The sequence below is a fragment of the Calonectris borealis genome, chromosome 22 (genome assembly GCF_964195595.1).
Source record: "Calonectris borealis chromosome 22, bCalBor7.hap1.2, whole genome shotgun sequence".
In the NCBI taxonomy this organism is placed as follows: Eukaryota; Metazoa; Chordata; class Aves; order Procellariiformes; family Procellariidae; genus Calonectris; species Calonectris borealis.
The window spans coordinates 4,853,776-4,881,285 of NC_134333.1; the positions used below are offsets into that span (position 1 = coordinate 4,853,776).

The 27,510-nt window shown below is 48.8% G+C and overlaps 2 protein-coding genes across 4 annotated transcripts in view; one reads left to right on the forward strand and one right to left on the reverse strand.

The window, feature by feature from the left end:
- Window positions 1-16,931, forward strand: part of WNT3 (Wnt family member 3) — a 51,040-nt gene extending 34,109 nt beyond the window's left edge. The window contains exons 2-4 of the mRNA XM_075171163.1: window positions 5,425-5,666; window positions 15,033-15,298; window positions 16,452-16,931. Coding sequence (XP_075027264.1) covers window positions 5,425-5,666; window positions 15,033-15,298; window positions 16,452-16,931 — 988 coding nt within the window. The remainder of the gene's footprint in view (window positions 1-5,424; window positions 5,667-15,032; window positions 15,299-16,451) is intronic.
- Window positions 16,932-20,561: 3,630 nt separating this feature from the next.
- Window positions 20,562-27,510, reverse strand: part of NSF (N-ethylmaleimide sensitive factor, vesicle fusing ATPase) — an 87,801-nt gene continuing 80,852 nt past the window's right edge. For 2 of the 3 annotated variants that reach the window (XM_075171164.1, XM_075171166.1), the window contains 2 exons: window positions 22,717-22,772; window positions 20,562-22,100 (listed from right to left, as the gene is read on the reverse strand). In XM_075171164.1, coding sequence (XP_075027265.1) covers window positions 22,082-22,100; window positions 22,717-22,772 — 75 coding nt within the window. In that variant the 3' untranslated portion in view covers window positions 20,562-22,081. Of the gene's footprint in view, window positions 22,300-22,716; window positions 22,773-27,510 lie in introns of all 3 variants that reach the window. The other variant, XM_075171165.1, reaches the window with a different exon arrangement.

The window sequence follows — 27,510 nt, forward strand, 5'->3', positions numbered from 1 at the left end:
CTCCAGGGCAGGAGGGAGCCAAAGGAAGTCTGAGTCCGTGAGCACATGGTACTTACATGTCCCATAGGCACAGTGGTTGCTGTGACCTCTCTCCATCACTGGAGTCATCACGACCAGCAGCATCCCCTGTGCAATGCTCACAGCCGTGTATTTCTGCATGGATCTCCAGGTGTGCTGGGGGCTCCAGGGATGAAAATGTAAGTTCTTTCTAACAATTTTGTCAACGGAAATGGCACAGTGGGCTGCAGGATCCCCACAGCATGTCTACATTCACGTGGGAGATCCCTCAAGAGAGGCAAGGAAGAGTTGCACTGCAGGGAGCATCCAGCTCCATGGCACAAGAGGCACCCTTGGACACACACAGCTCTACAGCCCAGAGCTTCCTGCCCAGATGGCCACAGGGCTGGTGGTGTCCTCGATATAGTGGGAAAAAAGAAAAATTGCTCTTCAGATTCATCTGCTTTCAGCTGCTGAGTTTAGAGCTAGAAAACACTCCCTTAGCAGCACATCCCAGAAATTTTCTCCCTGCATTTCAAGTAAAAAGCTGCAACATTGGCCTCAGGCAGTCACAGCAAGCACAGATGCTGCCCCACTTTGGAGCTCATGGGAGGTTGTAGTACTCTCCTCACAAATATCTATATTTTCCAGGGTTGAGACAAAAAACCAGGTTCCTGTCCATCCAGCTGGGCTCCCAGGATTCATTAAAGATGGCAACAGGTTTATGGGATTGCAGAAGAAAGAGAAAGGGGTGACCACACCAGATTGTTTCCCAGGAAGCTGGTCCCCTCCTGGCACTTCACTTCCCTTTTTTTCTTGTCATGAAACTGGAATGTAAAACACGTGAGCAAACCCTTTGGGTCAGCCCTCACCGTGCCTTGCACACACAGCAGTGGATGGAGAAACCTCTTTCCAAGAAGCTGCTTTCTTGCCAGACAGGGCCAAGCGGGGCATCACCCCCAGCGAAGCTTTCAATCCCCCCGCTCCACAGGAGGAGCGGTTCACCAAGGTTTGTCTCTGGCTGGTGAAACCCAGTTGGGATGGGCAGCCCGTGGTGCACCATGCAGTCCGGTCCTGAGAGCTCCGAGCAACGCAGCTTCCAGTCTCCTGCCGAGAGGAAAGAAGAAATATCCTAGCAGCTTTTGCTCTCACTGGCAAGAAACCTTTCTTAGTGTTCATCCTGAAAACTCCTTTTCATAGTTTTGGCACAGTTCTAATCTGGCCAAATCCTGCTCCTTTCAAATACTACTAGGTCCAATTTCTCTTGATACCCTGTGTCCTTCCAATCAGTGGCCCAAATAGAAGAAGATGTGTTTGCTGCCCATCTCTGTAGGAAGATGAAGTTGAGAGGATGGGCACAGTATCTTCCACGCTGAGGCAATGCAAAGACATGAGTCACCTCGTCAAGGATGCAAGGATGCACTCGCCGGCAATGTGCAGAAAGAGGATCTGCACAAGACCATTTACTCTCAGCGCTTCAAAAGCTCGTCCCAGACCAATGGGAACCACGGAGAGTCAACTCCAGACTGCTGGATCCACGGCTCTGCTATGTCTAGCACTATCGGATGGGAACAAAAGGAGTCACTGGCCTGACAGGCAGTGTCGGGACTCCTGAGAGATTTAAGGGATTAAGCAGGGAAAGAGAAAAGGGATTTCCCGTGCCTTTGCCATAGGCACTCACGCTCCTTGTGTTGTGCACTGCACTCACACAAAAGCCTACCTTTATGTGCACATCTGTCCGCTCACACTTGTACGTGCAGCAATGACAGGGAGTCTCCCAGCCCAGCAGAGCTGTCTGGCTTTTATGGCTCCTGCCCTTGAGTGTGCGAGTCGATGCTGGGAAAATGCGTCTGTCACCTTCTGTGGGTAAAGCTGGGGGCAGTGGAACTGGGGTACGAAATGGCAATTTCCCTTTGATGTGATGGGAGCTAGAGAAACGTCGGCTCAGGCAGCAAGGAAGGACACTAGCACTGAAAGAAAGACAGGAAAGTTGGCAGCCTTGGAGTTGTGTTTTGTGCTTAAAAATTGCCCATGTCCTCCATCTATCCCACATTCACCCTGTGATGCTTCCTCTCCTAATGTATTTGCTTCCTCCCCATGAGCTCGTGTGACTTCTGTGTTAGAGCCACACAGAGCCAAGATGTGCCCCTGGGATCTCAGATCTGGATTTCAAATAGGTTTTGTTTCATCTCCACATCTCAGCCACTATACAGAGAAATTGTCCGTCCATGGGACCCAGGAGGTCAAAGCGGAGGTGCAGCACCTTAGCCACAGCGCCCTGACCATTGTGTCTTCCCAGGATTTCTGGGTAGATGGAGATGATGGGCCAAGAGGAATAAGATTTTTATATCTAAGAAGGATCAGCAGTGGGGAAATCACAAGTTCATTGATGTGAGAACAAAAATGAAAATTAGGTGATGAGTGGGGAGAAGGTGCTCTCAGTAATCATCATAAGGAAACTTAGGAATCATCAACAAGCAGACACTTAGGAATGATGGAGACCTTGCAAAAGAGGAAGAAAAGGAAAAAGTGGGAAAGCTTGGAATGGGTCATCAAAAGCAGTTGGATTCCTGTACATGGGTAAGCAACTTCACCAGCTGGGTATGTGACCACGTACAACCAAGAGCAGCCTCCGCTCTCCCCAGGGGCCTCCTCACGTAGCAAATCGCAACTCCAACCTCAAAACAGATGGACCAAAACCGACTGCACATCTCCGGTCGGGCCTTCCAGGCAGGGAAGTCTGTTGTCAGATGGCTCGGGGGTTTAAAGAAGGGATTTGACCAAGTCTGTGGTTGAATGGGAGGATGGATCCTCCCAGGAGTTCCCCAGAACTTCGTGGGAAATCCCAGGGCTTACTCCCTCAAAGCCACTGCTGCTTTCGTGGGCTCCCTGAGGGATCAAACTGCTCATCCAGATAAAAAACTGGGACAGGTTCCACACTGGTGAGCTATGGCACAATTATCCTGCATGCGTGTCATGGTGTGGAGTTCATGGCCAGCACACCAGGCCAACCCTCCACCACCACTGCTGCGAGAAACTGCCGCTGCAGCCACATCCTTGAAAACTCTGACACTGAATATGAACTTCATTTCCACCACTGTGCAAACCCAGACAGGAGAAAACATCTCTCAGCGTGCCACCCACCTGAGACTGGAGTCTGTCTGTGAGAGCGGGTGTCCGGAGAAACACAACATGCTCTCCTGCCTGTTCCCCACGTTGCTGGCCCTGCTGGATGGAGAATGAAGTTAAGGTTGTTCACAACTGTTGCTTGGAGCTGACCAGTCTTCCCAGCAGTGCTGAGCTCCCCCCCATCAGATTGCATTTGGTGGGAGCTGGAAGCGCAAAGTAGCTCTGGGAACCAGTCCGAGTGCACTGCCCATTGCATCGTGTTCCCTCCCAACTATATCTGGTGGCCCCTCTTCTGTGTGTCCCATCCAAGGGTGTGGGAGATGGAATCAAAACATTGTATGCAGTGCTCTGGTCCTGAAGTCTTGGGCAGCTGCCCCACTGCTGGGTAGGTGGGCAGAGAGGTGCAGGAGAAACAGGTCTAAGAGGTGGTTGAGCGGGGAGCTGTGGTGGAAGACAACACTGGGGCAGGGATTAGAGGCATGCACTTCCCAGCCAGGGTGGGAGTCAGGTCTTCTCGTTCAGTGTCTTCAGCAGAGACATCTCTCCTGGGCAGGTCCCCTGGGACTCCCTTTACATCCTACAATCATTAGTGTGCAATTAATTTAACCAATTACTGATGTCAGCTCAGCATCCAGCCTGAGACTCCAGGCTGGATGAGCAGTTCAGGACAAGGATGGTCAACCACAGGTCCCATAAGGCAGTGGCATCTCTGTCCTTGGAGGTTTTCAAATTCTAGAAGGACAAAGCCCTGAGAAACCTAATCTAACTTGGAAACTGGCCCTGCTCTGAGCAGGAGGTTGGACTAAAAACCTCCTGAGGTCTCTCCCAGCTTGAATTAACCAATGACTATAAAATGATTGATCGGCTCAGGTACAATCTTTAGGTGATGGCAGTGGGGTAGGGAAAAACACAACAAAACTGGGAGAAGTGGTTGATACCCCAGATGATTGAGCTGCCATTCGAAGGGACCTCTAAAGGCTGGGCGACGGGCAGACAGGAAGATCATGCAATTCAACCAAGGGATGTGGGGAGAAATAACCTGGGGAGAAACAACCCCATGCACCCATAAAGGCTGGGGGCCGATCAGCTACAGAGCAGCATACAGAAAAAACCTGGGGGTGCTGGTGGACAAAAATTTGAACATGAAGCAGCAGTGTGCCATTAGGGCGGCACAAGGAAAAGCCTTTCCAGCAGGTAGAGAGAGGAGATCCTTCCCCTCATCTCGAGTCCTGTGTCCAACTGTGGACTCCCTAGTACAAGAGCAATACAGACATACTATCTCAAAGCTCTTTAATATTTGCCTACGCTAGTATCTGGACTGTGAGGTTTCTGCACTGGAAGCAATTGAGTTCATCACATCTGCTCTGTTACAGAATTGGCTGCTCATTCACAGATTTGACCACATGTTCTGGAGGGACACTGCAGAGTGGTCTGGATCCTAAGCAAGGCAGTAGCTGTGGGACTATCCTTGTTTGTGTGTAGTAGCAGGTATCGCAGAGCTTCTTTGAGCAAATATGTGTCTTCACCCTTCAGTGACAATTTCTGGCCACATAAGCGATTTGACCCACATATATCATGCTGGGCAAATGACAGGTCCTTGGACCAGTAGGAAAGGTCCTCTCAAATCTGCCCTCCAGCACCTTCACCATGTACCAGCACATCTGCCCAACCCACAGCCGCAGCTAGAGGCTGATGTCCATCAGGGTGGAACCGTGGTGGTTCAGTCTCTGCTGGGACCACCTGCACGGGTCTCAAGACAGTCTGGGACGTGTGGCATTGACGTGCCTGACCCCAGAGCAGCCCCTCTCCAGTAAATGGTGATCCCTCTGCTGATGAACTTGGCGTTGGACAGGACACTTCCCACCTTGGCCACAATTCAGAAGCTCTCACGTCAGTGTGTCCTGACAGCTGAGACACCCCAGCGTATTCCCCAGCCTCCAGGTGTTGGTCCCCCGGATACAGCTCCTTGAAGGTCCTTTGTCAGATCCACCAGCCCCACGGGGATGTCTCAGATACTTGGGAGTACACTGAATGGCTCCAGGTGCCTCCATGCAGGCAGCTGAGTCCCTCCCTCTGTGCCCACAAAGGACCAGGGTGTCTTCAGGTGTGAAGATCACATCGCTGCTATTCAGTAGGAAGTCTCTTGTTTTCTTATGAAATCCCTCTTTTTCAGTACTTTGTCTTCCTGAACTATTGGTTCACCTTGGCTCATCAAATTCCCCCTGGGGTGGTCGCGGGGGCAGGACCAGTAGTGCCAGCTGGTTTCCCAACCCTCATGCTGTCCTCTGTCCCTTGCAGGTCCCTTGCACTAGGTCAGCAGTACAGCTCCCTGGGGTCCCAGCCCATCCTCTGCGGCTCCATCCCCGGCCTCGTCCCCAAGCAGCTCCGCTTCTGCCGCAACTACATTGAGATCATGCCCAGCGTGGCGGAGGGGGTGAAGCTGGGTATCCAGGAGTGCCAGCACCAGTTCCGGGGCCGCCGCTGGAACTGCACCACCATCGACGACAGCTTGGCCATCTTCGGGCCTGTCCTGGACAAAGGTAAACAGTGAAGGTGGGGGGTTGTGGGGGAATGGGTTTGCCAGGGTGGGTAGAGCTGTCACATCTTCACTTGGCTTTTGGACACCCCACGCCATGAATGTCCTACTGGGAACACCTTGGGGAAAGAGCTTGATGTCCTAGCTTTCAACCCCAATTCCTCCAATTTCTTTTTTCCAATTTTTTTATGTGTTACATCGAGAGGGGTAATGAGGGAAGGGTCTGTTCCCATCCCAGGAGCTCTCAGTGGGATAAAGAACAGGAGGGGAAAGGTCTAGCCCAATGCATGCTCACATGTCCTGGAATCATGGTCTCCATCCTCCCTGCCCAGTGCATCCAAACAACAGGTCCAGCAGAGCCATGGGAAAATTCATGGAGAGGCGTTGTGGTCAAGCTCCTTGGAGTCAAGACCGGTCCTCTGCAGCATGCACTGTCTACCCCAGGAGGCCAATGGGCAGGATTTTCCCCTGCCACTGAGAAGCCATGGTTGAAATCATGACTAAGCTTAGCTGGGATTTCTACATATCTTTTCACAGATGAGCCCGAAACAGCCAGGGCTGGGAACAAAAAGGGGGATAATAAACATATTTTCCCTCTCCTCTCTCCAAACACATGTGTTTGCTCCTCTTCATCACCTCCTCCTGAAAGGCCACCTTTCTAGACCCACTGGCACGAATCAGGCAGACTGGGAGCACAGTGATGAGGCACGATAAAGTTGGGATTCCCAATGAGATCGCAGCCTGGGCATTACAGTGAGAAAAGTGAGATGTTGGGCCCCAAGACAGCTGGGCACCTGTAACCCCAGCCTGAAGCCAAATATGACCTGAAAGGAGGGTGCTGGAGGAATTTGGTGGCAGATAACCTATCCCATGTCTCAGATGTCCAGTTAGAAAACCAAGACATTAGATTAAAAAGCATTCCCATGAAACCGAACCATATGGTGGATAAAAAACTCCCCTCCCCTCCATCCTGTCCCATGACTTTGTGCGTTGGCACCGATGACAAAAGGGAACGATACATGAAAGTCACCAGGGCCAACTCACGGCCACAGCTTTGCTCCTTCTGGAGGAACCTTCCCTGAAGATTTGATGCGCTGAGCTCCTCCAGGTAGAACGAAGAACTGTCTGCTTGGAGCAGCAGCTGTCCAGGGCATTGCTTCTCTTCCCCTTCCCCAAGAGCCTGCAGGCCGTGCGGACTCAGAGCTGCTCCCATGCACCATCTGACTCCAAACACACCTGCACTGTCCATGCCACCACTACGGGTTTGAGGACCTCAGGGAGGTTTCTTGTTATGCCTTCTTCCGCATTTCCAGGGAGAAGGGACTGCACGTGTGCACGTTCGCAGGACTCTGCCCGTACCAGGATCCTGCCCATTAGGATCAAACTAGAAACGCCTTTCTGAAGGCGGTTGGTCAAATGCAAGAAGGGCAGAATGAAAGCCATGGTGTCCACCGCATGCCTTTCACCGACTCCATGCCAAGTTTAGCACAAGGGACGTCTGCAGATAACGTCTTGGTTTCACAGCTGCATAAATGCAACCAAAACCATTTCCAGATTCATTGGTATCGACACGCACTGAGCCTCCGCAGTCCAATGAAGTCTGTTTATTGAAAAAGAAATTATTCTTTTCAGTGACGCTTTGGAAATGGGAATCTTATGGTACAGCCTTTAAGAAATGGGAGAGATCAAGGTTGAAAGCTAGGACATCAGACTATTTCCCAATAGTCTCCTGGAGTGTGCATACCTCCTGGTGAATCTTTCTTACAAAGCTATAATATTCTGCATATAAACAGTTCATGAGATTTTTTTTCAAGCTTCAGCCTTCCAATAATGGTACAGTTTCCTGAAACATCAGTAGTATATTTCAATGAAAATTACTTATTTGGGTTAAAGTGCGATTCTTCGCTGAAATCCGGATTGTAAAGTCATTTTAGAGTGCTAATAGGGACCATGAGATTCAATTCTCCTCTATTTTGCCAGGATGTATTTTGGGGTAGCTGCTGTATTTACTAACAAATAACTTGTTACCAAGGCTTGCCACGCTATAATTTGCTGCCTAATAAAAGCATGTCCTAAACTTCAGCACTTACAAGATCAGAAAGTTTTAATTTTCTTAAAAACTATCATAAAAAACTACCATAAAAAACTTCCATAAAAATTTTAAACACATTATGAAAGAACTGTTATAGCATTCAGGCACTGAAAATCTCTCACCACCATTTCTGTCAGCATGAAAGCACTTAAAAAATTGGATTTGAACCATCTTCCCCGTAATGAGCAAACTGAACTTTGAATTTATGAAGAATATTTCAAGATTCTTTCGGCTGCAGGGACTAGTGCAAAACCTCACCTGCGGACATGCCTCAACATTTCCGTGCACTCCAGGCTGACAAAGTAAAATATCACCCATAGCTCTGAAACTCTTCTGACAGATGGAGAAAAATTATTGAGCACATTTGTTATACAGCTTTCCTGATCAAACCGTGACGCATCAACAGACTCCTAGACAGTACTGCCAGGGAATTAGCTTGAAAAATGTATTTATTCTCGTGTCTCACTAACCTGTAAGTAGAACAGTTAAAAATAAACAGTATCATCTGCAAATAACAATACATCAAAGTCCAACCCATTTGATTGTGGTTATTATTTACATTTTTTAAATGTGCTAATGTCTTTTCGCTGCTGCCTTGAGAATTAATGAGTGGAGACGGGATGGGACTCATTTCATCTATGTAGCAACGAGTAACGCTAGGAAATCCTTTGCGACTCCCAAAGTTTGCAGCAGGAATAGTCACAGAGAAAAAACCCAACCTTTTCAGCCACTGCTTTCTCAGCTGAAGAAAGAGAAAACGTTGGCAATAAAAAGGCTTTTGTCCTGGCCTGATAGACCTCGTTAGCTGTGATGAACCTGGGGACCAGTGTTGCTCGTCCTTGCCGAGGGGGCTGTGGACAGGGTTGCTGGACACTTCTGTTGCCTTCATAGCATCGCCTTCTGCCATCTTCCTTAGATGCAGCAACAACAGAAATCGAGAGTTTTGAGCCCATAACCTGGGACTGACACCTGCGACCGTTGCCGGCTGCGTGTTTTACGTCTGGCCAAGCCCTGAGCATCTGTGGCAGCTATTGCTGTGTTCACTTCTCGTTGGCTTCCAGGACACACGGAGGGGTGTAACCCCACAAACTAAGAAACGTTAATTAATAGCAAGACTCAAACTAAGATGACAATCACTATTGCAGTTTGCAGTGCGCATTAGGCCAATAGGCATTAAATACTAAGCCCAAAATAGCCAGTATTTAAGCTATGATAACTACCAGGATGAAATCACCTCGAAGTATCAAAGAGCAACATTTAGGTTAATCTCATCTACTACTCCCTTAGGTAGATTGAAGCTATTTTGGAAAAAACTTCAAAGGTGTCGTTCTCACTACAATAGCATGGAAAATGATTTCTAATACAGCTTGAAAAGAAATTGAGGATAATTTCATTTTAAAGGAGCTGCAAAAATGTTAATCACAGTTGCTTCCATTCAAGCAGAGCTTAGTCTGAAGAGCAACGTAGTGTGGGAAAACGATGGAGCCATTTGCTTGGTTCGGCTGTGCAGACCCTCTCACAGCATGCGCCTTCAAGCCTTCCTTGGTTCCTCCTTCTGGGCACATCATCCAGGCTTCGAGGGCTGGTGTCAATGTGGGAGCACGGGGCATTCCTCCCTGAAACAGCCCGAGGGATTCCTGCCCCCAGGTCCTCCCACGGCCCCCCATCACATCCCCATCTCACGTCTCTTCCCAGCTCCACCGCACGACTCTAATCTCTCGCCTCACAGTCTCTTGCAGGGCTTCGAATTCGCAGCAAAGCAATAAACAGCAAATACAGCAGAGCAAAACCCCTGGGGGACTGGAGTGCTCCCATCTGGGGGCTGCTGAACACTGACCCTGGCTAAGGGCTCTGCACCCCCCGACCCGATTTCCTTCCATGTGCCCTACCCAAAATTCAGACTCACAAGGTTTTTGCCATAAAACCTGTGGCAGCCGTAGCTGGCGAGGCTTTGGTTTCCTAGGGCCACTGATTATCTTCCTGCAAGTTTTCTTTTTTGCATGTCTTTTTTTCTAACCTGGGCTATGAAAAAAAACCCAAAAACCAACCCCAGAATGTGGGGTAAGATCATGTTTTTACAAGCAAATTCTCCGAGATGATTTATACCGCAGGTGTGCAGTCTGGGACAAGGAGGGAGGAAAAACCTGCTTTCCCCCCTCTCCCTTCTCCCTCCCTATTCTTTTTAAAATAAGGTCAGTTTTTATTAAAAGACAATGTCTCTTCCAGCCAAGTCCTACTCCAAAGTCAAGACTGCGCCAACAGCCAGGTGACTGCGAGCAATTACCATTCTCTGCATTAGTGATAAAGTCTGGGATTTTGGTTAAAGTACAGTGGCCAGAAAGAGCTGGTTGTGAGTGCATGAGGCAGGAACGCCCCACAGGCACCTGGAGACCGACTCCTGGGATGGAGAAGAGGTCTCTGAGCCGCAGGCAGGACTGGATCTGCAGGAGTTTGGCAGGAGCCTTAGCAAGCTCATACATTTCCCCACATCTTGAGCGACGGGGGAACCGCTCTTCCCGCTGCCCTTTGCTCGCTCTCCCTCTCCAGGAAGATGCCACCGGTTCTCCAGAAAAGTCCTCCTCAACCCCGGTCGGGCTCCAGCCTCTCAGCGGCGGCACCGGCCGGGGCAGCATCTCGCCGTGCGTGGCCGCGAGGAGCGTGACGGCAGCGGGGCCAGGTGCAGAGCAGGCAGCTGCCCGGGCTGCCTTTGGAGGTCCTTGTGTGTTCGGCTAAGCCCCTGACACGAGCTGTGAAAAGGCAGACCCGCACCAAGATAACCCACGGCTTTTCTCAGCCATGACACTTGCAGTCATTTGCATCTAAACAGGGGTGTGTGGGATCAGGGGCCGTCTTGATATAAACTCAACAGCTTAAAGGGAGGGGGAGGGAAAGGAGAGAGGGAGAGAGAAAAATAAGCTTATACCGATGAGAAAGAGCTAAGCTTCCTCCCCTACTGTGAGGCAGGGCGAGCGATACCATCCCAGCGCTGCAGTCGTTTCAAATTGCTGCAGCATTCACACGCCCTTTAGCCATTCTGATCCGGTGGCGGGGGGCTGGGGAGAGCCATCAATAGGGATTTCCCAGCCGGGCTGGCGGGATTGGAGGGTGACGGCAGGACAGGGGAACATTGCCCCGTTGCTACGAGGTGCTCCTGGGGAATGCCAGTGCTCTGTGCCGTGGGTACGCTGGCCGGCGGAAACATTCTGCATTATGCTGGTAATACAGTGTGACACCGCGGGAACAATGGCAAATTGAGTGTCCCAGCAGGTAACGGGCCTGGCTGGGAGACAGTCGCAGTGGTGCACTGTCAAGACGGCTCTAATCCTCCCTCGCCAGCCCCTCCCCTGGTTCTGGGAACGCTGCTCCCGCATTTCATCTCTGGGAAATTCTCCCGGCTCCTCGCCCAGACCCAGGGGAGAATTTCAAGGCGAGGCGTTTGTGTTTGCAGCTTGCTCTCCCCCAGCCCCGGTATCGTGCGGAGAGCTCGCCGGGCAGACATGGGGTGCGGGGGGTGCTGGGGGGCAGCTGAGAGAGGGGTGCAGCCCCCCAGGGCGGCTTGCATCGTGCCTCTGCCCGGCTGCGGCGGCACCGGCCCTGGCTCAGCTCCCATCCCAGCATCCGCGCTCCGTACAGGGACTTACAGACTTACAGAACGTGCAGCGATTCTCCATCCCGTGCCCATCGCTTTTTCACACCCCCCCAGGATGGAAAGCGAAGGCACGTCAGCAAGGAGAGCGGCTCGTGTCCGCCCCCTCTGCCCCCGAGCTGTCCTGGTCTGAGGCCAGAAGGGCTCGCTAGCTCCTCTAATCTGATCTGCTTTAGATCATAGGCCACCCAAATAGCCTTTGTCAGGCTGAAACACTCTGGTTGGAGTAGTGATCTTCAACCGGTGGCCCGTAGCCCCCAGTGGACCCAGTATAAGCAGTTGGTGAAAGATATCTAAGGAAAACCTCAGCAGGTAGAGGCTGGATCTCTGCTGGCGTATCGGAGGTGGGAAGGGTAAGGAGGGAAGAGTTTGAATTAAAAGAAAGTGAAAACCACAGCGTGGTCCCACCAGCAAAGACAGGATTGAGCAGCCCTGGTTTAGGACCATGTTTGGGATCTAGATCCGAGTTCCCCACGCTGCAGCGGAGGAGAGATGTGTGTTTCCGCAGCCGGCACATACCCAGAGCTGCCTCTTCCGATTGCCTGCACGGAGTGAAAGTAGCTTGGTTTGAGAGGCCTGATTTTTGGAAGCTAGACCCCACCTCCGCAGAGAAGACTGCAGGCCGAGGAGCATGACCTGGTGCAGCAAAGACCTCCCCAGGGCACAAAGCAAAAGCAGGCGCGGGATGCATGGGGCAGCTGAGAAGACGGTTCATGGCTCCTGCTCTGGACGGAGGGGATGGTCTCCAAGGTCATCGTTGGTCTGAGCCAGCAGCAAATTCTGGCTTCATCCCACATCCACTGATGACTGTCCTGATCGTTCGGTCAAGCGACACCCACAAGGCAGCTGGAAACTCCTGCAGCGCACCCAGGGGCACCATCCACCAGCAGTGGTACCCCAGGCACCGCGGCCCCTGACCACCTGCCCTCAGCACCTCCCTGGTCGCACGTTGGGTGTGAGGTTGGATTGGCTCCAACATCTACTCTGAATTTAGGAACCTAAAGTCTCCATCTTTATAAGATGGCACGTAGGGTTAAAGCACTCCAGTGTCATTCACCAGGGTGCTGTACTTCTGCAGGCTGTGGCAAAAGATGGCTGAACCAAAAGATGTCCCCAAGGAGAAAGTTGAGACTGAGATATTATTTTGACTGTGCTTGGGAAAGCCTGTATTTAGTACAGCCTTATTGAAGTCAACAGTCAAACTCCTGTTGATTTCAAAATGAGTAGAAATAGCACAACACTGTCTGCTTTATAAAAAAAATTAAAAAAAAAACAAACAAAACAAAACAAGAGAGCTTTAAAAACATCCTGAGCAGAGGTCGGTAGCTGAACAGCCGGGTCACTGCTGCAAGAACCCAGACTCCAAGTCCAGGGACCAAAGTTTCTGTCACTGGGCTGAGCAGGGAAACTCACGGGGGACTTGTCAGTCTGTGTCCCAATGCCGGAGATACCTCTGAGCTGTTCTGAGCTGTGGTGGGACTTACTTTCCTTCAGCCCCAGTCAGTCCTCAGCTGGAAGGGAGCATTTGCTTCTGTTCACCCTCCTGGAGAGAGGAATCAAACCCAGGAACAGATGCAGAGATGGGCAGCCAGGCTGACGAGTGTAATGAACAACATTTTATGGAAAGACTTAACAAATATGGCTCTTTGAGCACAGTAAAATGGAAGTTTTGCTCTCTGCAAGCACCATGAAGTAAGTACAGACGCCATTAAAAGCTACTTGAAGATGAAAGTCAGTGTGAGCACAGGAACAAAGGATATAAATTGGTTGGGCTTTAACCTGGGTTGAAAATTCAAAATTAGCCGTTGTCCTGCTTTCAAACCAGCAGAAGAGCCATCAGTCAGAGCACCAGCGAAAAGACCAGCTCAGTTCAGAGCATGTCACAACTTCTTCAACGGCCTCCTGAAGAGTTACCATACCAAGATGTATAATGCAGGAAATATCCTTTCAATTTGACAGTGTATTGTCCACTAACGGACAGAGTGCAAGACTCCCAAAAACATGACATTAAATTCACAGACCTCAGGGTAGGAAAATGCCACCATATTAAGTGGACAAGGTCATCTCCTTTTGCATCCTCTAAAGCTAGGTCTAGGTCTTCTAGGTCTTCTCACAGTATTGTTATTTGGTGTTTCTTAATATCTCAGAAGTTTCCTCTGGTAGTAGAAGGCCAAGAGAATCTGTCTTGATGGCTCCATGCCAGCTGCTGCTTTGGGTGTGCTATCCAGAACAGCCACCCACGCTGCCTCTCAGGGGTGCACTTCAACACTGGGCTTTGGTCATTTCTATCGAGAACAACTCATCCTGAACGAGATGTTCTTTGCGTTTATGGCAACCACCACTGAGCAAGGAAGGGCCACAATGCTCAGGCAGAGGGTGCTGCTGGAGAGGTTTTGTTCATGATGAAGAACAGCAGCTCCCTGGCTTCAGACACTTGAGGTGAGCTTGGAGGCCCCAGGCACAGAGCAGGAAGTTCTGGTCTGCTTTCCCACCCATCCTGCTTGGCCTTGTTGTCCTTCTCAGACCCAGCTGGCTATAACATCCAGCCAACGTAAACATCTTTATGGCTTCTGGTGGCTTCTCCATACCCATGTGCATTTTGGGTGCTGCTGTCCAAAGTCCAGATCAGGGCCCCACAGAATGACCAGGGAAGGGGAGGGCTTGAAAGTCGCCCTGCCATGGTCACAAGTGGAAGAGGTGATGGACAGAGATGCACCAGTGCAGCAAACCCATTGCACCTTCATCTTCATGTGGATTTTCAGTTTTGTCCCCACCTCCTGCCCCGGTACCTTTGTTCTGCTGAAACATTTTCTCTCTCTTAGCACAGAGGATCCACACACGCTCTTGCTCCCAGCTCCGAGTCCACCTAGACATCCTGGGCAATTTATTTCACCCTTTCTTCAGCATTCAATGCTTTCAGGACTTTCTCCAGCTTGGTTCCTTTGGGCCTGCCGAAATTCGTTCACTGCAACCCTGTACCTGGAGCATGCCAATAGTTACAGAGTCAAAGAAGAGGCTTGAGTTTCATCTGCTTTGATTTCCTCCAGGACTGTTCAGTAATTAACGGGCAACTTCAAGGTTATCTTCACACCCTTGGCTGGTTTTATTCCACTGTTGTAAAGTCACATGTCGTTGAGTCTAGATACATTTAACAGTAATTGCTAGCTCTTAGGCTTTGTTCTGCCATTATCTGCCTTGTACCACCTGAAACCTTTCCCCATTTCAGCATGTATGTGAGCTTCTTCATCTCCCCTCGGACTAACTCCAGGCATGGAGTCCCCCTCTGGTTTTCCAGACCAGGAATTACTCCACTAACTCTCTTCTGAGACCCCTCAAGCTCTTACTGACGTTTTGTGCACCCATCAGCACCCGTGCTGGATCAAATCCTGCTGTATTTGGGGGAAATGCTGCACTCGTGATACACAGCTGGAGTCACACTTCTCTCTCACCTACTCCTGCCTGCGTGCTTCAAAAGGCGATGCCAGCAGCACCTGGTTCAGAAAATGTTAATTAAAAAATTAATAACATAACTTTTTGCTTTTTAATGAGATTTAGATGATGCTGAAGGAGGTTGGGAAGGAAAACGAAGTGTTACGTTGACTGATAATCCCATGGACTCTCTTTATTCCCAGCCACGCGAGAGTCTGCCTTTGTCCATGCCATCGCGTCGGCAGGGGTGGCCTTCGCTGTAACCCGCTCCTGTGCCGAGGGCACATCCACGATCTGCGGCTGTGACTCCCACCACAAAGGACCTCCAGGAGACGGCTGGAAATGGGGGGGATGCAGCGAGGATGCTGACTTCGGCGTGCTGGTGTCCCGGGAATTCGCAGATGCCCGAGAGAACCGGCCGGACGCCCGCTCGGCCATGAACAGACACAACAACGAGGCCGGCAGGACGGTGAGTGCTCAGCAGGTCCAGAGCTGGTCATCCATGCCTGCATGGGTGGCCCAATCTGGCTCCCCCTGATGTAATGGGACCACAATAATGCCCAGGCAGGAGCTTTCTAGGATTATTTTCCAGGGGACAGCGTTTCCACGCTCTCCAAACAGATGGTGGGGGTTAAGAAGAGCCAAAACACGCCTTGCTTCCAGCGCAAACATCTCCCAAGGCAGCACGTAGAAACCCAACTCAACTGCCCAAGACCCCAGGTCAACGGTGAAGAGGACTTTCCTCCCAAGCTACTCCTTCCTGCATGCTCCCCATTGTAACATTGTCCCACCCGGTGATTCATTGGACTAGATGATGGTTGTCAGTCCCTTCCAACTGAAATATTCTATTCTGTTCTTGCTGTCAGCAGGTACCTGGGCCACTGCCTGCTCTAGGTCATTTGCAAACCCGGTGTGCTTTAACCATGTTGCAGCGAGACCTTTCAAACAGTGCTTGACGCAAACACTAGACACCGTGTTTCCATACCACTGCAGGCAGAGGTGGAAGGGTAGAAGCTTGAATCTCTACCTTGTGTTAACGATGGACAGCTTCCTGTAAAAAAAACCAAACTCTAGTAATTTTAACAAAAAGCAGTGATTATTTTGCTCCACACAGAGGAGGTTTCTGGGGAAGAGAGAATGTCATGACCTTAGATTCACAACTTCCTTTACTTCCTAGTGCAAACCATTAGATTCGGGGCATAAAATGAAGGTTGTTAGCAAAGCTAGGACAAGGGGATCAGTCCACATCCACAGGTGTCAGAGACATCCGCCAACCCTCAGATTCTCTGGGCTCTGATTGTCCACACACACACGACAGGGAGGACCCCATTGAAAGGATCGGACCATGGGATTAGATTAGATTGGATTAGATTAGATTGGATTGGATTGGAGAGATAATTAGAGCAGCTGCCCATCTCAGTCACGCCTTTCTAGTGCGACGTCTCCGTCTAGAGATGTTTCTGCCGCACACCAAAGCTCCCATGCATTTACGACGAGCCTACACTTTCCAGACCAAGCTCAGATCAGACATTTAAATCCAGGTAGCAAAGGCGGGTGATTGAAAGCAAACGCTGGGCATCATAAGCAGCTGCTGACCACCTTGTCTTCTCTCCCCTGGACAGACCATCCTGGATCACATGCACCTGAAGTGCAAGTGCCACGGTCTCTCGGGAAGCTGCGAGGTCAAGACCTGCTGGTGGGCGCAGCCTGATTTCCGGGCAATTGGTGACTACCTGAAGGATAAATATGACAGCGCGTCTGAGATGGTGGTTGAAAAGCACCGAGAATCTCGGGGATGGGTAGAAACTCTTAGGGCCAAGTATGCTCTTTTCAAGCCGCCGACGGAGCGGGATCTGGTCTACTATGAGAACTCTCCCAATTTTTGCGAGCCCAACCCAGAGACGGGCTCCTTTGGGACGAGGGACAGAACATGCAACGTCACCTCCCACGGGATCGACGGCTGCGACCTGCTGTGCTGCGGTCGTGGCCACAACACCAGGACTGAGAAACGGAAGGAGAAGTGTCACTGCATCTTCCACTGGTGCTGCTACGTGAGCTGCCAGGAGTGCATACGCGTTTACGACGTCCACACCTGCAAGTAAACGTAGGTAGGTCTCCAACTGACGGGAGGTTGCTCCAGAGCAGGGCCAAGGGGTCCATCAACCCTGTGATCAGCCCCCACATGGTGGCCTCACACTTCAGAGGATGGCATAAAAAAATCCTAATGCCCTTGGTCAGGGCAGACACCCTCACACAGCCAGCACCAGCGCTGCAGAGAAGGCTCTCAGCATCTCACCCACCCAAGGTCCAAGGCTAGACCTGGCGCCGCAGACACGTTAGATCACTGATCTGCTGACTTCTCCAGGCTGTTTGGCATGACAGACTGTCTGGGGAGAAGCAGGGACAGCAGAGGTCCAAGCGAGGCACGGCCACCCCAGCCAGTGTGCTGCTAACACAGCATGCACAGAGCTTCCAGCTCTGTCCTCCTCCGGAGGTCTGGCCCACGTAGATGCCAGTACGGGGGTTTCAGGTGGAAACGACTGTTGAGCAAATACAGGCTCCCCGCCTGCTGGCACGGCCATCCTGGTCTCAGCAGATGTGGTGAGGAGGAGGAAAGGAGCCAACTGCCCACACCAGCCAGGCTCCTTCCTTCCTGCTCCGAGGGGGTGATGTTGGAGGAACAAACCTGTTTGAGCACGTGAACAGAGCCTTACAGCCAGTTCCTCCTTTCACCTCCCCTTTGCCCTCTCTACTCCCCACAGCCCCAAATCATCTCCGCAGTCCCCCCGAGGAGGACGGCAGGAAACCAGAGCCCAGAGCGGCTCCTCTGGCGTTTGGCCCAGGGTAAGAGCAGATCACACGTGGGGATGCATCGCCACTCCAGCAGCCTCCTTGCCGTGCACCTGCCCAAGGGGGATTTTTAAGGATCTGGGCAGATCCACCCAGTTGATGCACCTATTTACTAAGCGTTCCCTAATATGACTTTATATCCCAGAGCGAGCTCCGAGCATCTCTCTGGGGACAGGCGAGCTGCTACACCAGCTCCGAGCATCAGTGATGGACAGGGAGACAGAAGCCACGGCAAGAAGAAACTTCTGTCCAAGCCTTCCCATCAGACAGATTTGCTCAAACCACTTCATCCAGCAAAAGAGAGGCAAGGGCAGACGGGGAAGGGAGACCTTTATCTGACAGCACAATCCCAGGCAGACCCTTTCCTTCCCGTGGGATTTCTTCAGCTATCAGCAATTCGTTCACGAGGGGTCCACATCAAGCACAGAGGCTCCGTACCATTAGCAGGGATTTGGGCCCCAGGTGTGGCCACACTCCTCCCATGACCCACCTCAGTCCAGAAGAATCAGCATTTGTCCCTCCTCCTGCTCCCCAGGCCACATCCCCCTCCTCGACCACACGCCCTCGCATTTTGGGCTTACGTTTTCCTGGCGTATTGACCATTGAAATTAAAAAAATAAGTATTATCTGTGTCCTGGTGGGCTCCTCCACAAATGATGAGGACAAATAACCACGTTGCAATACTACTTCTCACGCATCAGTGGTTTAACATAGAAATATTTCTAAACCATTAAAGCTGCGTCTTCTACTCCACTCACTTCTTCATCCTGGGGAAAGAGCAGTACACGGTAGTGCAAAGAGCAATAAAACGGGTGAAAGACCCTCATACGGAGCACAGAACATGGCCCTGCCACTCAAAGCTGTGGCTGGAGAGAATCGGAGCAAAATTCTCAGTCCTCCTCTGTAGAGCACGATGAAGAGCTCCTGGATTCACGCAGCCTGAGAAGCATTTGCTTTCTAAAATTAAAGATCGCAGGAGAGCTCTAAGAAACCTCCCCAATTCAGAAATAAGCCGTCTTCTGATATGCATTCTATTTAAAAGTATATATTAAATTCTGTGTCTGGAAAGACTCCAAGTACCTGTCTTTAAACAAAATCCCTTTTTTGTTTGTTTGTTTGTTTTTTTAATCAAGAAAAGGTATTTAATATTAAATAGAACATTTATTGCCTTGTAATTATTTTACTGTAGCCAGGTATTCTAGCACTGAATGGAAGATCTTTTTCCATCAATCTGCTGTATCCAAAGTTTTGTATAAAGTTGTAGAGGTCGATTTTTTTTTATTTTATATTCAGAAAATTTCTCTTTTTATAAGCATTATTTATTATACAATGTATATACTTGAGTTAACTAAGATTATATATTATATAAATATATATATTTGGAGAAAAATATATTTCAACTTGCATTTTTTTGTGGTACGTCATTAAAGAGAAGGTAAAAAACCAAAAATATGCACTTGCCAGCCTGTGTGGTTTGCCTCTGAAGGTCCGAACGACATCTACTGGAGTGGTGGGTTGTCATCCAGCTACTTATGCACAGCGACAGTCATACGAATGCAAGACAATGAGGGTAAAATGTAGGAAACGTAGGAGATTTTACAGCTGAATGCTAAGATTTTTATTTATAGAGTGCCACCTCACAGCGTGCACACAATACGAGATTACCGGATTAAAACAGGCTTTAGACTTCATATTCTCCCCCCGCCAATGTACTTGCAGGCTGTCACTGAATCACCTTTTGATGGTTTGGACAGACTGAGATCCAAATTTTCTTATATAAAAACATCTTCCACTGTCCATGGATAATTTTATGGGCGTTTCTGCAACATCTCCCATATCTTAACGATGCTTTTAAGTGCACACAATTTTCCACAGCACCAGCCTCAAATATACCTGTCTGAAGGGTAAAAAAAAAAAAATTAAATCATTCTAATTCCTGCCCTGATCCCCCATTTATACGCAAAACAATTACATTTGCCTTCTTGCAGTGCTGCCTGAAATACCGCGCCGCTTGTGCACGAATGATTCCTAGCTCTGTGTCACTGCACCACGTTGGAGACCGCCTGCTTCTGCCACTGCCATCTCTACTGGATGGCAGCAGCGATGCCTTCAAAATTACACGAACACCAGTGATGTGTCGCTACCTATCCAGACAACTGAGAAGCCTGCTCTCGTGGAGAGTTTTGAGCTTAACAGCTTTACGAGCGGAAGCTATCTCATCCCAAGCTCTTCTCCACCGCACTCCATCCCCCCACACCCCACCCCAACACTTTCTAATGTATTTGTCTTTGGTTAACAACTCAACTTGTGAGACAGTTACACTTCTGGAAGGTTCAGGAAAAAGCAGCAACAGGGTAAGGAAGGGGATGAAGAACTGCTTAAAGCAACGTAGTTCTCACTATAACGCCACTCTTGCCCAGGCAGCCTGTCATAGAGAAAATGTGGTGGGAAGGGGGTGTCAGGAGTCATTCTCTTCTGCCACTGGCAGGAAACATCTTGGATGGAGATCTCAGAATAGGCTGGAAGGGGTGGGATGTCATACCCAACAGTTCGTTCTGGTTTTCCAACGTGTCCTTCTTCAAGTGTGATACACCTAACTCGTACACACGCACACATCTTTGGGGCTTCATCAGCGCTGCAAGGTCCAGAAAACTCTAAAAAGGGCTGGATCGGAGGTCTCCTCAGCCAACTCCTTTAAGACTACCTGTGGTCAAGCTATCCAGGCTGGGGATGTATTCAATCCATCCATGCTTAGGTACAAACTGAGCATCCCTCCAGCCATCAGCAGCCTGGAAATAGCTTTGTTATCTTCATGCCATACATCAGCACCCTATATATACACCTCTGTTTGACTAGCACCAAAGAAACAGATATCTCCCAGATCATCACAAGTAGTTGTGCTTTTTATTGAATCCATTGAATGTGCAATTAAACCAGATATTTATTCATCAATATAGTTCTGGACAAAGACACAATAAGGTTTACATCATTTACTCTGAAATATAAGTTAATGTGTGCTGCTGTCACTAGGACTAGCAGAGGAAAGAAAGGAACAAATAAATTCACAAGATCGTACACAAAATGAGAGGGAATAATAACCACTGGGACTCGCAACGTCCTCACAATACAACAGCACTGCCAAAGGAAAAGAAACCAGGGCGGAGTGACTAAAATACTCCGACTGCTGTAAGTATGCACTAAGGACTACAGTACCTTCACCTTCGGGCCTGAAAGAATGTGAAGCACCCTCCTTCCCTGGGAACACCGCTTTGGGTACAAGCTGCTAGCCCTTAGCAGCGTGTCTGGTCAAGTTGAGGAAGCTACAGTGACTAAGTTCTCATAAATGGCTTTGATTTCATGCCCCACCAAATTGAGGTATGTACCATGAACTTTATTAAACGTGTGGAGCCAAGGAACCAGAGGGGAGTAGCCTCATGCAGTCATCGCCGACAGCATCTCATTGACGCGAGATGACTATTGGGGAAGGACCATATAGCGAAGTTTGATACATTCCTTTATTTCAGTGCAAAAACATGGCAATATCGTGCATCTCGTGCACCTGCAGAGCTTGGCTTCCTCTCTGTCTCTAAGGAGGAATTTCAACCTTTGGTAACGTGGCAGAAAAATGGGACATAATGAGGCTGGCTAATACCAAAGCTGCCATCTACATTGCACTCATGAAGAGCTTTCAGGCTGGAATCAGGATCCCTAAAACTGTTGTTGAATTAACAGCAAGCTTTGATGCCTTAAATACTGGGTTCGAAAGTTTCCTCTACTCTGATCAACATACTTCCCTGCTTTCTTCCAGTCCCTAATGCCACTAGCCAGTCTCTCTCATCAGGCCACAGAATGCCTGGGTATAAAAGAAAGCAGGTATTAGTATCTAGGTAATTCTGGAGCTGAATTGCTGTGGGCACTATCTTTAGGTTATCAGCCTGGCTCAGTGTTCAGTGAGGCATTGGATGACATAACAAGAAAGCATTCATCAGATCAGGATAACACAGATAGTACTTTAATATGCCTTCACCACAGACTGTCAGGTGTTATTAGAAATCATGATTTCTCTCCTATCGTAGCAACTGGATGCTGGACACAAGTGAGCGTTAGCTTCAAAACTTGCAGGACATTTCCCCCATGCTAAAATCAAATGAGAACGCAGCCTCGCCTGCACAGAGACAGAAGCACAATGTTCTAGAAGACACTTCCACGTGACAGCAGTATATTAAAGACGAAGAATAAAGATACTGTATTGCACTAAACATGCAGATTCCACATTGGGTTCTTGGAAACAGGGGAGTATTTCACTTTGTCCAGCGTGTTGAACACAGAAGAGTAAAGATCCCAGTGTATATTCTCCAGGTTGGTCACTTTTCCAGCTGTTGATCTTGCACTTGGTCCACCTTCAGTCTAGGGAAGGAACTCTTGCAAAAGAAGCCAAATCCATCAAGAAAGCATGCACATGTATAAAAGCATCAAGCACACACTGGAACCCACTCACATGTAGCCAGGATAGATACTGTTGTGAGTTTCCCCAGCACAGGTACTGCCCTACATGTATTAGAAAGTCATTTTCTAGGAGATGCCACTGTCAAGACTGGGCTCAACTATTCCCTGTGATACCTACAGGGGAAAAAGTAGGACATCCTTCTCTCAGACAGGAGACATACAAGAAATCAAAGTTCCAGATTTTAGATAAACAGCTGGATTTTAACTCTAGCAGAACCTCTTCTGATTTACTTTTGTTAAAGAAAGCTAAATTGTGGTCCAATATCTCATTTAAATTTTAAATTCACAGGTAAATTAAGAAAAGCAGAAAACTCAGGCATGCAGGTTCTCAAAAAGTCTTCAGGACCTCCCCCCTCCCAAAACAACTGGCATATAGCTGTAGGGAGAACTGATCTGATCCACAGTTCTGTAAATACAGGAGGGGCCAACAATGAGATCAGATATACTACACTGCAGTTTCCCCTCAAAGGGATGCTTGTTTCTGAGTGGAGAACAGAATTTTAAACAGTGTTTTAAAATAGAAGTACTTACGTTCCTTCGTCTCTCAGAAGAGCTAAGAATTTTTTCACCCGATACTCAGGATCCATCTAAACACCAAACAAAACAGACCTCTATTAATGTGATGCAATCTGCCAAGCAGCACAACAGAAAAAAGAGGCCACAAAGATAGCTGGAGATACATGCGTGTGTTTGCTTTGCCCGTGCATTGGCCTGGCCAGAGATCAGCCTGCTTGTCCAGAAGTTCTGTAGCTAAGTAGTGCAGATACAGCACTGCACCAAGAGAAAAAACTGATTAGCACAAGCTTAGCGTGCTCACATAGCTAGGAGATGAGCCAGACTGGGATCACACACAGGCATTTCTATCAGGTACTTCTGTTTTGATGGCAATCTGCACGCTAGCTTCATCCCACACTGCCGATTCTAGCCTGGTTCTGCACAGACCAGGCCCACTCTGTGTCTGCTTTTATCTCTCCCTTTCCAGAGCTGGGGCAGCAAATAAAACAGTCAGGAGCAGAAGGGACTGAAAACGTCCTCAATTTTCCTCTGTCCTCCCTCCCCCATACAGCTCCAGCAGCAAAGCACCAGAGGAAAGGAGCAGCGTGTGGTGGGTTAGTACGTAAGGGAAAGCTGAATCACAGCAAAGAGCTTCCAAAACTTGCAGTACCAACTTGTGTTGTGGCTCCATCGGCCAGGAACATCCCCTAAAGATCAGTCCTGCTTCTTCCCCAACAGAGACAGAGACAACAGGGAAGAGGGAGGAAAGGCTACTGAGGAGACAGAGACTCGGGCTGCCATCAGGAGACACAACTGTGCAACTGCATCAGTCCTTCGTGCTGATGCATGGGCTTGTTGCACTCCAGAGTAAAAGACTAGGCAAACTGCCGTGCCTACACCAAGACACAATGGGTTAGGACTATAAACATTTGGAAACTGGAGACCGTTGGTTCTCAGAGCATCTTCGTGTTGTATCGCAGCAGTTCATTTGGCCTAGAAACTCCAACTTCTGTTCATTCTGTAATCTTCATCAACATCTTGTATCTTTAACACACTGCCGAAAACACTGGGTTCATTCCGAAAACATGCAGTAAATGGTACTATGAAGTTGACCGGTTGTAAGATTCCCAGCTCTATCACCCACTTGGGAATAAACAGGCAAGTGCTCTACTAGAACATAAAACTGGGACTTATCCTTGGAGGGGGAAAGCCAAGTTTCAGCATATGCCCTGGCCTCCCACCAAAGAGGCAGAACAAGGGCTCTTGAACTCCTCTACCACGTTTTATATTCCTAAAGGAAAATTTCCACCAATTCCAGATGTGAAGAAGCAATCTATTTAAAACCATGACCACTGCATTTGAGGGCAACACAAAGTCTTTAAAAACAGCTTGGAAGAAGATACAACACAAAAAAACCCAACAGCAGTATTACCAGTAATGCAGGCAGGGAAGAAACGGCCAATGAGAATTTCTGCTACATGCTAAAAAAAAGCCTAAAAATTTGTAACTTCCTATCACTTTGAAATATGTCAGCAAGGCCAATACCTCAATATCAACCACTGAACTATTTTTAGATCAGAAAAATAAATTCACTGACACAAGATGATTTAAAGGAACTCACTGAGGATCACTGAGCTATTAAGTTGGGTTTTTAACACGCAAAGGAATGCTGGTAAGGTTCAGGATCCCAGAAGAAAAGAAAGCTACCCCCACCTAAAGCAGTGTTTGAAATGCATAATACACAGGTAGTAGGAGAGGGACTGTTGTGCCACATAACCGGAGACCAGAAGGATGGTGTCTGCAGCATCCCTCTAGCCTGAATCTTCTCCACAATCTCTCCCAGTCAACACCTGGCTACAAGGGGAAAGCACATCTGTCACTATTTCAGTTCTCCCGTTTCTACGTGTAGATGTGGCACTTAGGGACATGGTTTAGTAGTGGACTTGGCAGCGTTAGGTTTACGGTTGGACTCGATGATCCTAAAGGTCTTTTCCAACCTAAATGATTCCATGATTCTCTGATTCCATCAGAAAGGCTGAAGCCAACTGGGATGGGAGTATGTGCACATGGGCCACACAGCCTGAACACTGATTACTTGGAAGTCCCCGTCCTCTGGGGGAATCCACACATGTAATCCACACTATAAGGCTAAGCCTGTGGCTCTCACCTGGCAAAGGGTCTCAGATCTTCCTCATCTCAAGGACTCTGGTCTGACCATGTGGCTGATCCTGCTTAAGCAGGAGGTTGGACTAGATGACATCTTGAGGTCCCTTCTGACCTCATTTATCCTACAGTCCTGTGACAACTCAACCACCTCTCTTCCTGTATTTCTGGATGTTTCCAGAATGGCTAGTACTTGATAAAGGCGTGACCACAACTCCAGGTGGCCACACAAACAAAGCGCCATTTACTGATAAGTACAGACTAAATAACCGGGACAGCGCAATGGACTGAAAACTCGTTAAACCACTGGGCTCGAAGGGTTGAGATCAGTGGCATAAAGTCCAGTTGGAGGCCAGTCACTAGCGGTATATGCCAGGCATCCATATGGGAGTCAATATTGTTTAACCTCTTTATTAACAAACAGGATTTAGGGACAGAGCGCTCCCTCAGCACGTTTGCAGAGGACATAGAATTGGGAGGTGTGTTTCATGCACCTGACGATGGTGCTGTCATTCAGAGACCTCAACTGGATGGAGATACAGACCAACACAAATCTCATGCAGTTCAACGGGAAATGCAAAGTCTTCCACCTAGGCAGAAATAACCCCATGCACCAGTAGAGGCTTGGGGACAACTGGCTGGAAAGTACCACTTTGCAGAAAAAGACCTGAGGGTCCTGGAGGACAAGTTGAACGTGAACCACCAATGTGCCCTTGCAAGAAAGCCCAACAGCATCCTGGGCTTCGTTAGGAGGAATGTTGCTACCAGATCGAGGGAGATGATTCTTCCCCCTTCTCAGTGACACCACACCTGGAGGACAGTCCAGTTCAGGGCTCCCCAGTACAAGAGACAGCAACATACCAGAGAGAGTCCAGCAAAGGGTCACAAGGATGATTAAAGGACTTGAGCGTCTGTCATACAAAGAGAGGCAAGATTGTTTAGTCTGGAGCAGAGAAGACTTGGGACTGGGGCGGGAAGGGTGGCTCCTACCAATGTGTATAAATACCTGATGGGAGGGAGTAAAGAAGAAGAGAGAGACACTCTCTCTTCTTCTGAGAGACTTCTGAGCGGTGCCCATTGACAGGACAGAAGGTCACAGGCACAAATTGAAGTGTAGTTCCACGTAAACAGAAGAGAGCGCTTTTCATTGCAAAGGTGATCACACACTATTAGGGATTGCCCATGGAGGTTATGGAGTCTCCATCCCTGGAGGTATTCAAGACCCAACCGGACATGGCCCTGAGCAACCTGTTCTAGTTGATCGTGCTCGGTCAGAGCAAGGGGTTGGACTAGACAAAGATGAAAAAAATGCTATGGGTGCAATTAGCAGAGTGTATTTGTTTAGTACATTCCTGCTCTCCGTGACATTCACCCAAAGAGAAGAAGGTCACAAACAGTTTGCCCTAGAGAACCAGATACCACCTGCATGGTGAGCTAGATAAAGCACTCACCGCAAGCCCTGGACAGGAGGTTCAAAAGTGGCTGAAATCTCAAGTTACATGGACAGCCAAAGCAAGCCTGGGAACCAGAGCTGCCAAGCTTAAGCAAAAAGAATTACTAGTGCACACTCTCTCAACAAGCTTCAGACAGGCCATAAAAGAAAGGGATTTGAGGAAAAGGACAAAATACATTTGATCTTTGACCATGAGTAGAAAAGTGCATCTGAGAGGGATCCTTGGCCTTCTCAGATAAGACACACGGCATTTTTTCAGATACTGGCAGTAAAGACGTCTACTTCTGAAAGGACTTCTTCAGAGGAGTTACACAAGTGGCAGCCCACCAAGTCCTCAGGTTTGACTTCTCATCTACGGTCCAAACTCACAGACAGATTCTCCATGAGAAACCTAGAAGAGTTGGGCAAATGAACTGCCAAGAAGTGGACCTTGCTGGCAACAGTCCAAAACCCAAACTTCATCTGTTACGGTCAGAGCTAGAAAGGCCTGGTTCCCATCAAATGTTGATGTCGAAGAGGGTGGTGAGATGTCTGTAATCATCTACGCATAGGCTTTCTGAAGGTCTGAATTGGATTAGATGACATCCTGAGGTCCTTTCCAGTAAGAATGATTCTGTGATTCTAAGATCTTCGATATTCTGCAAATCAGGCGAAGCAGTGAATGGCAGCTTGACGGTTAGAGGAACAGCAACTCACTACTTAAATACTTGCACTCCATACAGAATTCCTGCTGAGGGCCAAAGGCAAAATCCACAGAAGCACAGCAAATGTTTATGCTGCCAGGCACGCCGACACCAACAGTCTGCATGAAACGGTGGGTAAAGAGTCAAGACACTTTTTACAGAGGCCACAAAACCAGGCAATTTACTCAGTAAAGAGAGAATCTTTCACGTCTCGGATTGACCCAAGGAACCGTGAACACCGAGATGGAGCAAGGCATGACTTCTGGCCATCGACGGAGAGCCCAAAGCTGACAGAAAGAGAATGTCACACAGAACAGTCAAAGGGCCTGGCTTATTCTAAGATTACTTATCTCGCTGACTGACACAGCGATCAAGAGTATTATCAACCCGCAAAGAAGATGGTCCTGTTGCCAGGACCGTGGTGAAACCTTAGGAAACCATGGAAAAGTCATCACAATCAGGAAATAACAACACAGGACCAATCAGATAGTTCTGTTAAAAAAAACCAACATGACCTGAGATGGATGTATA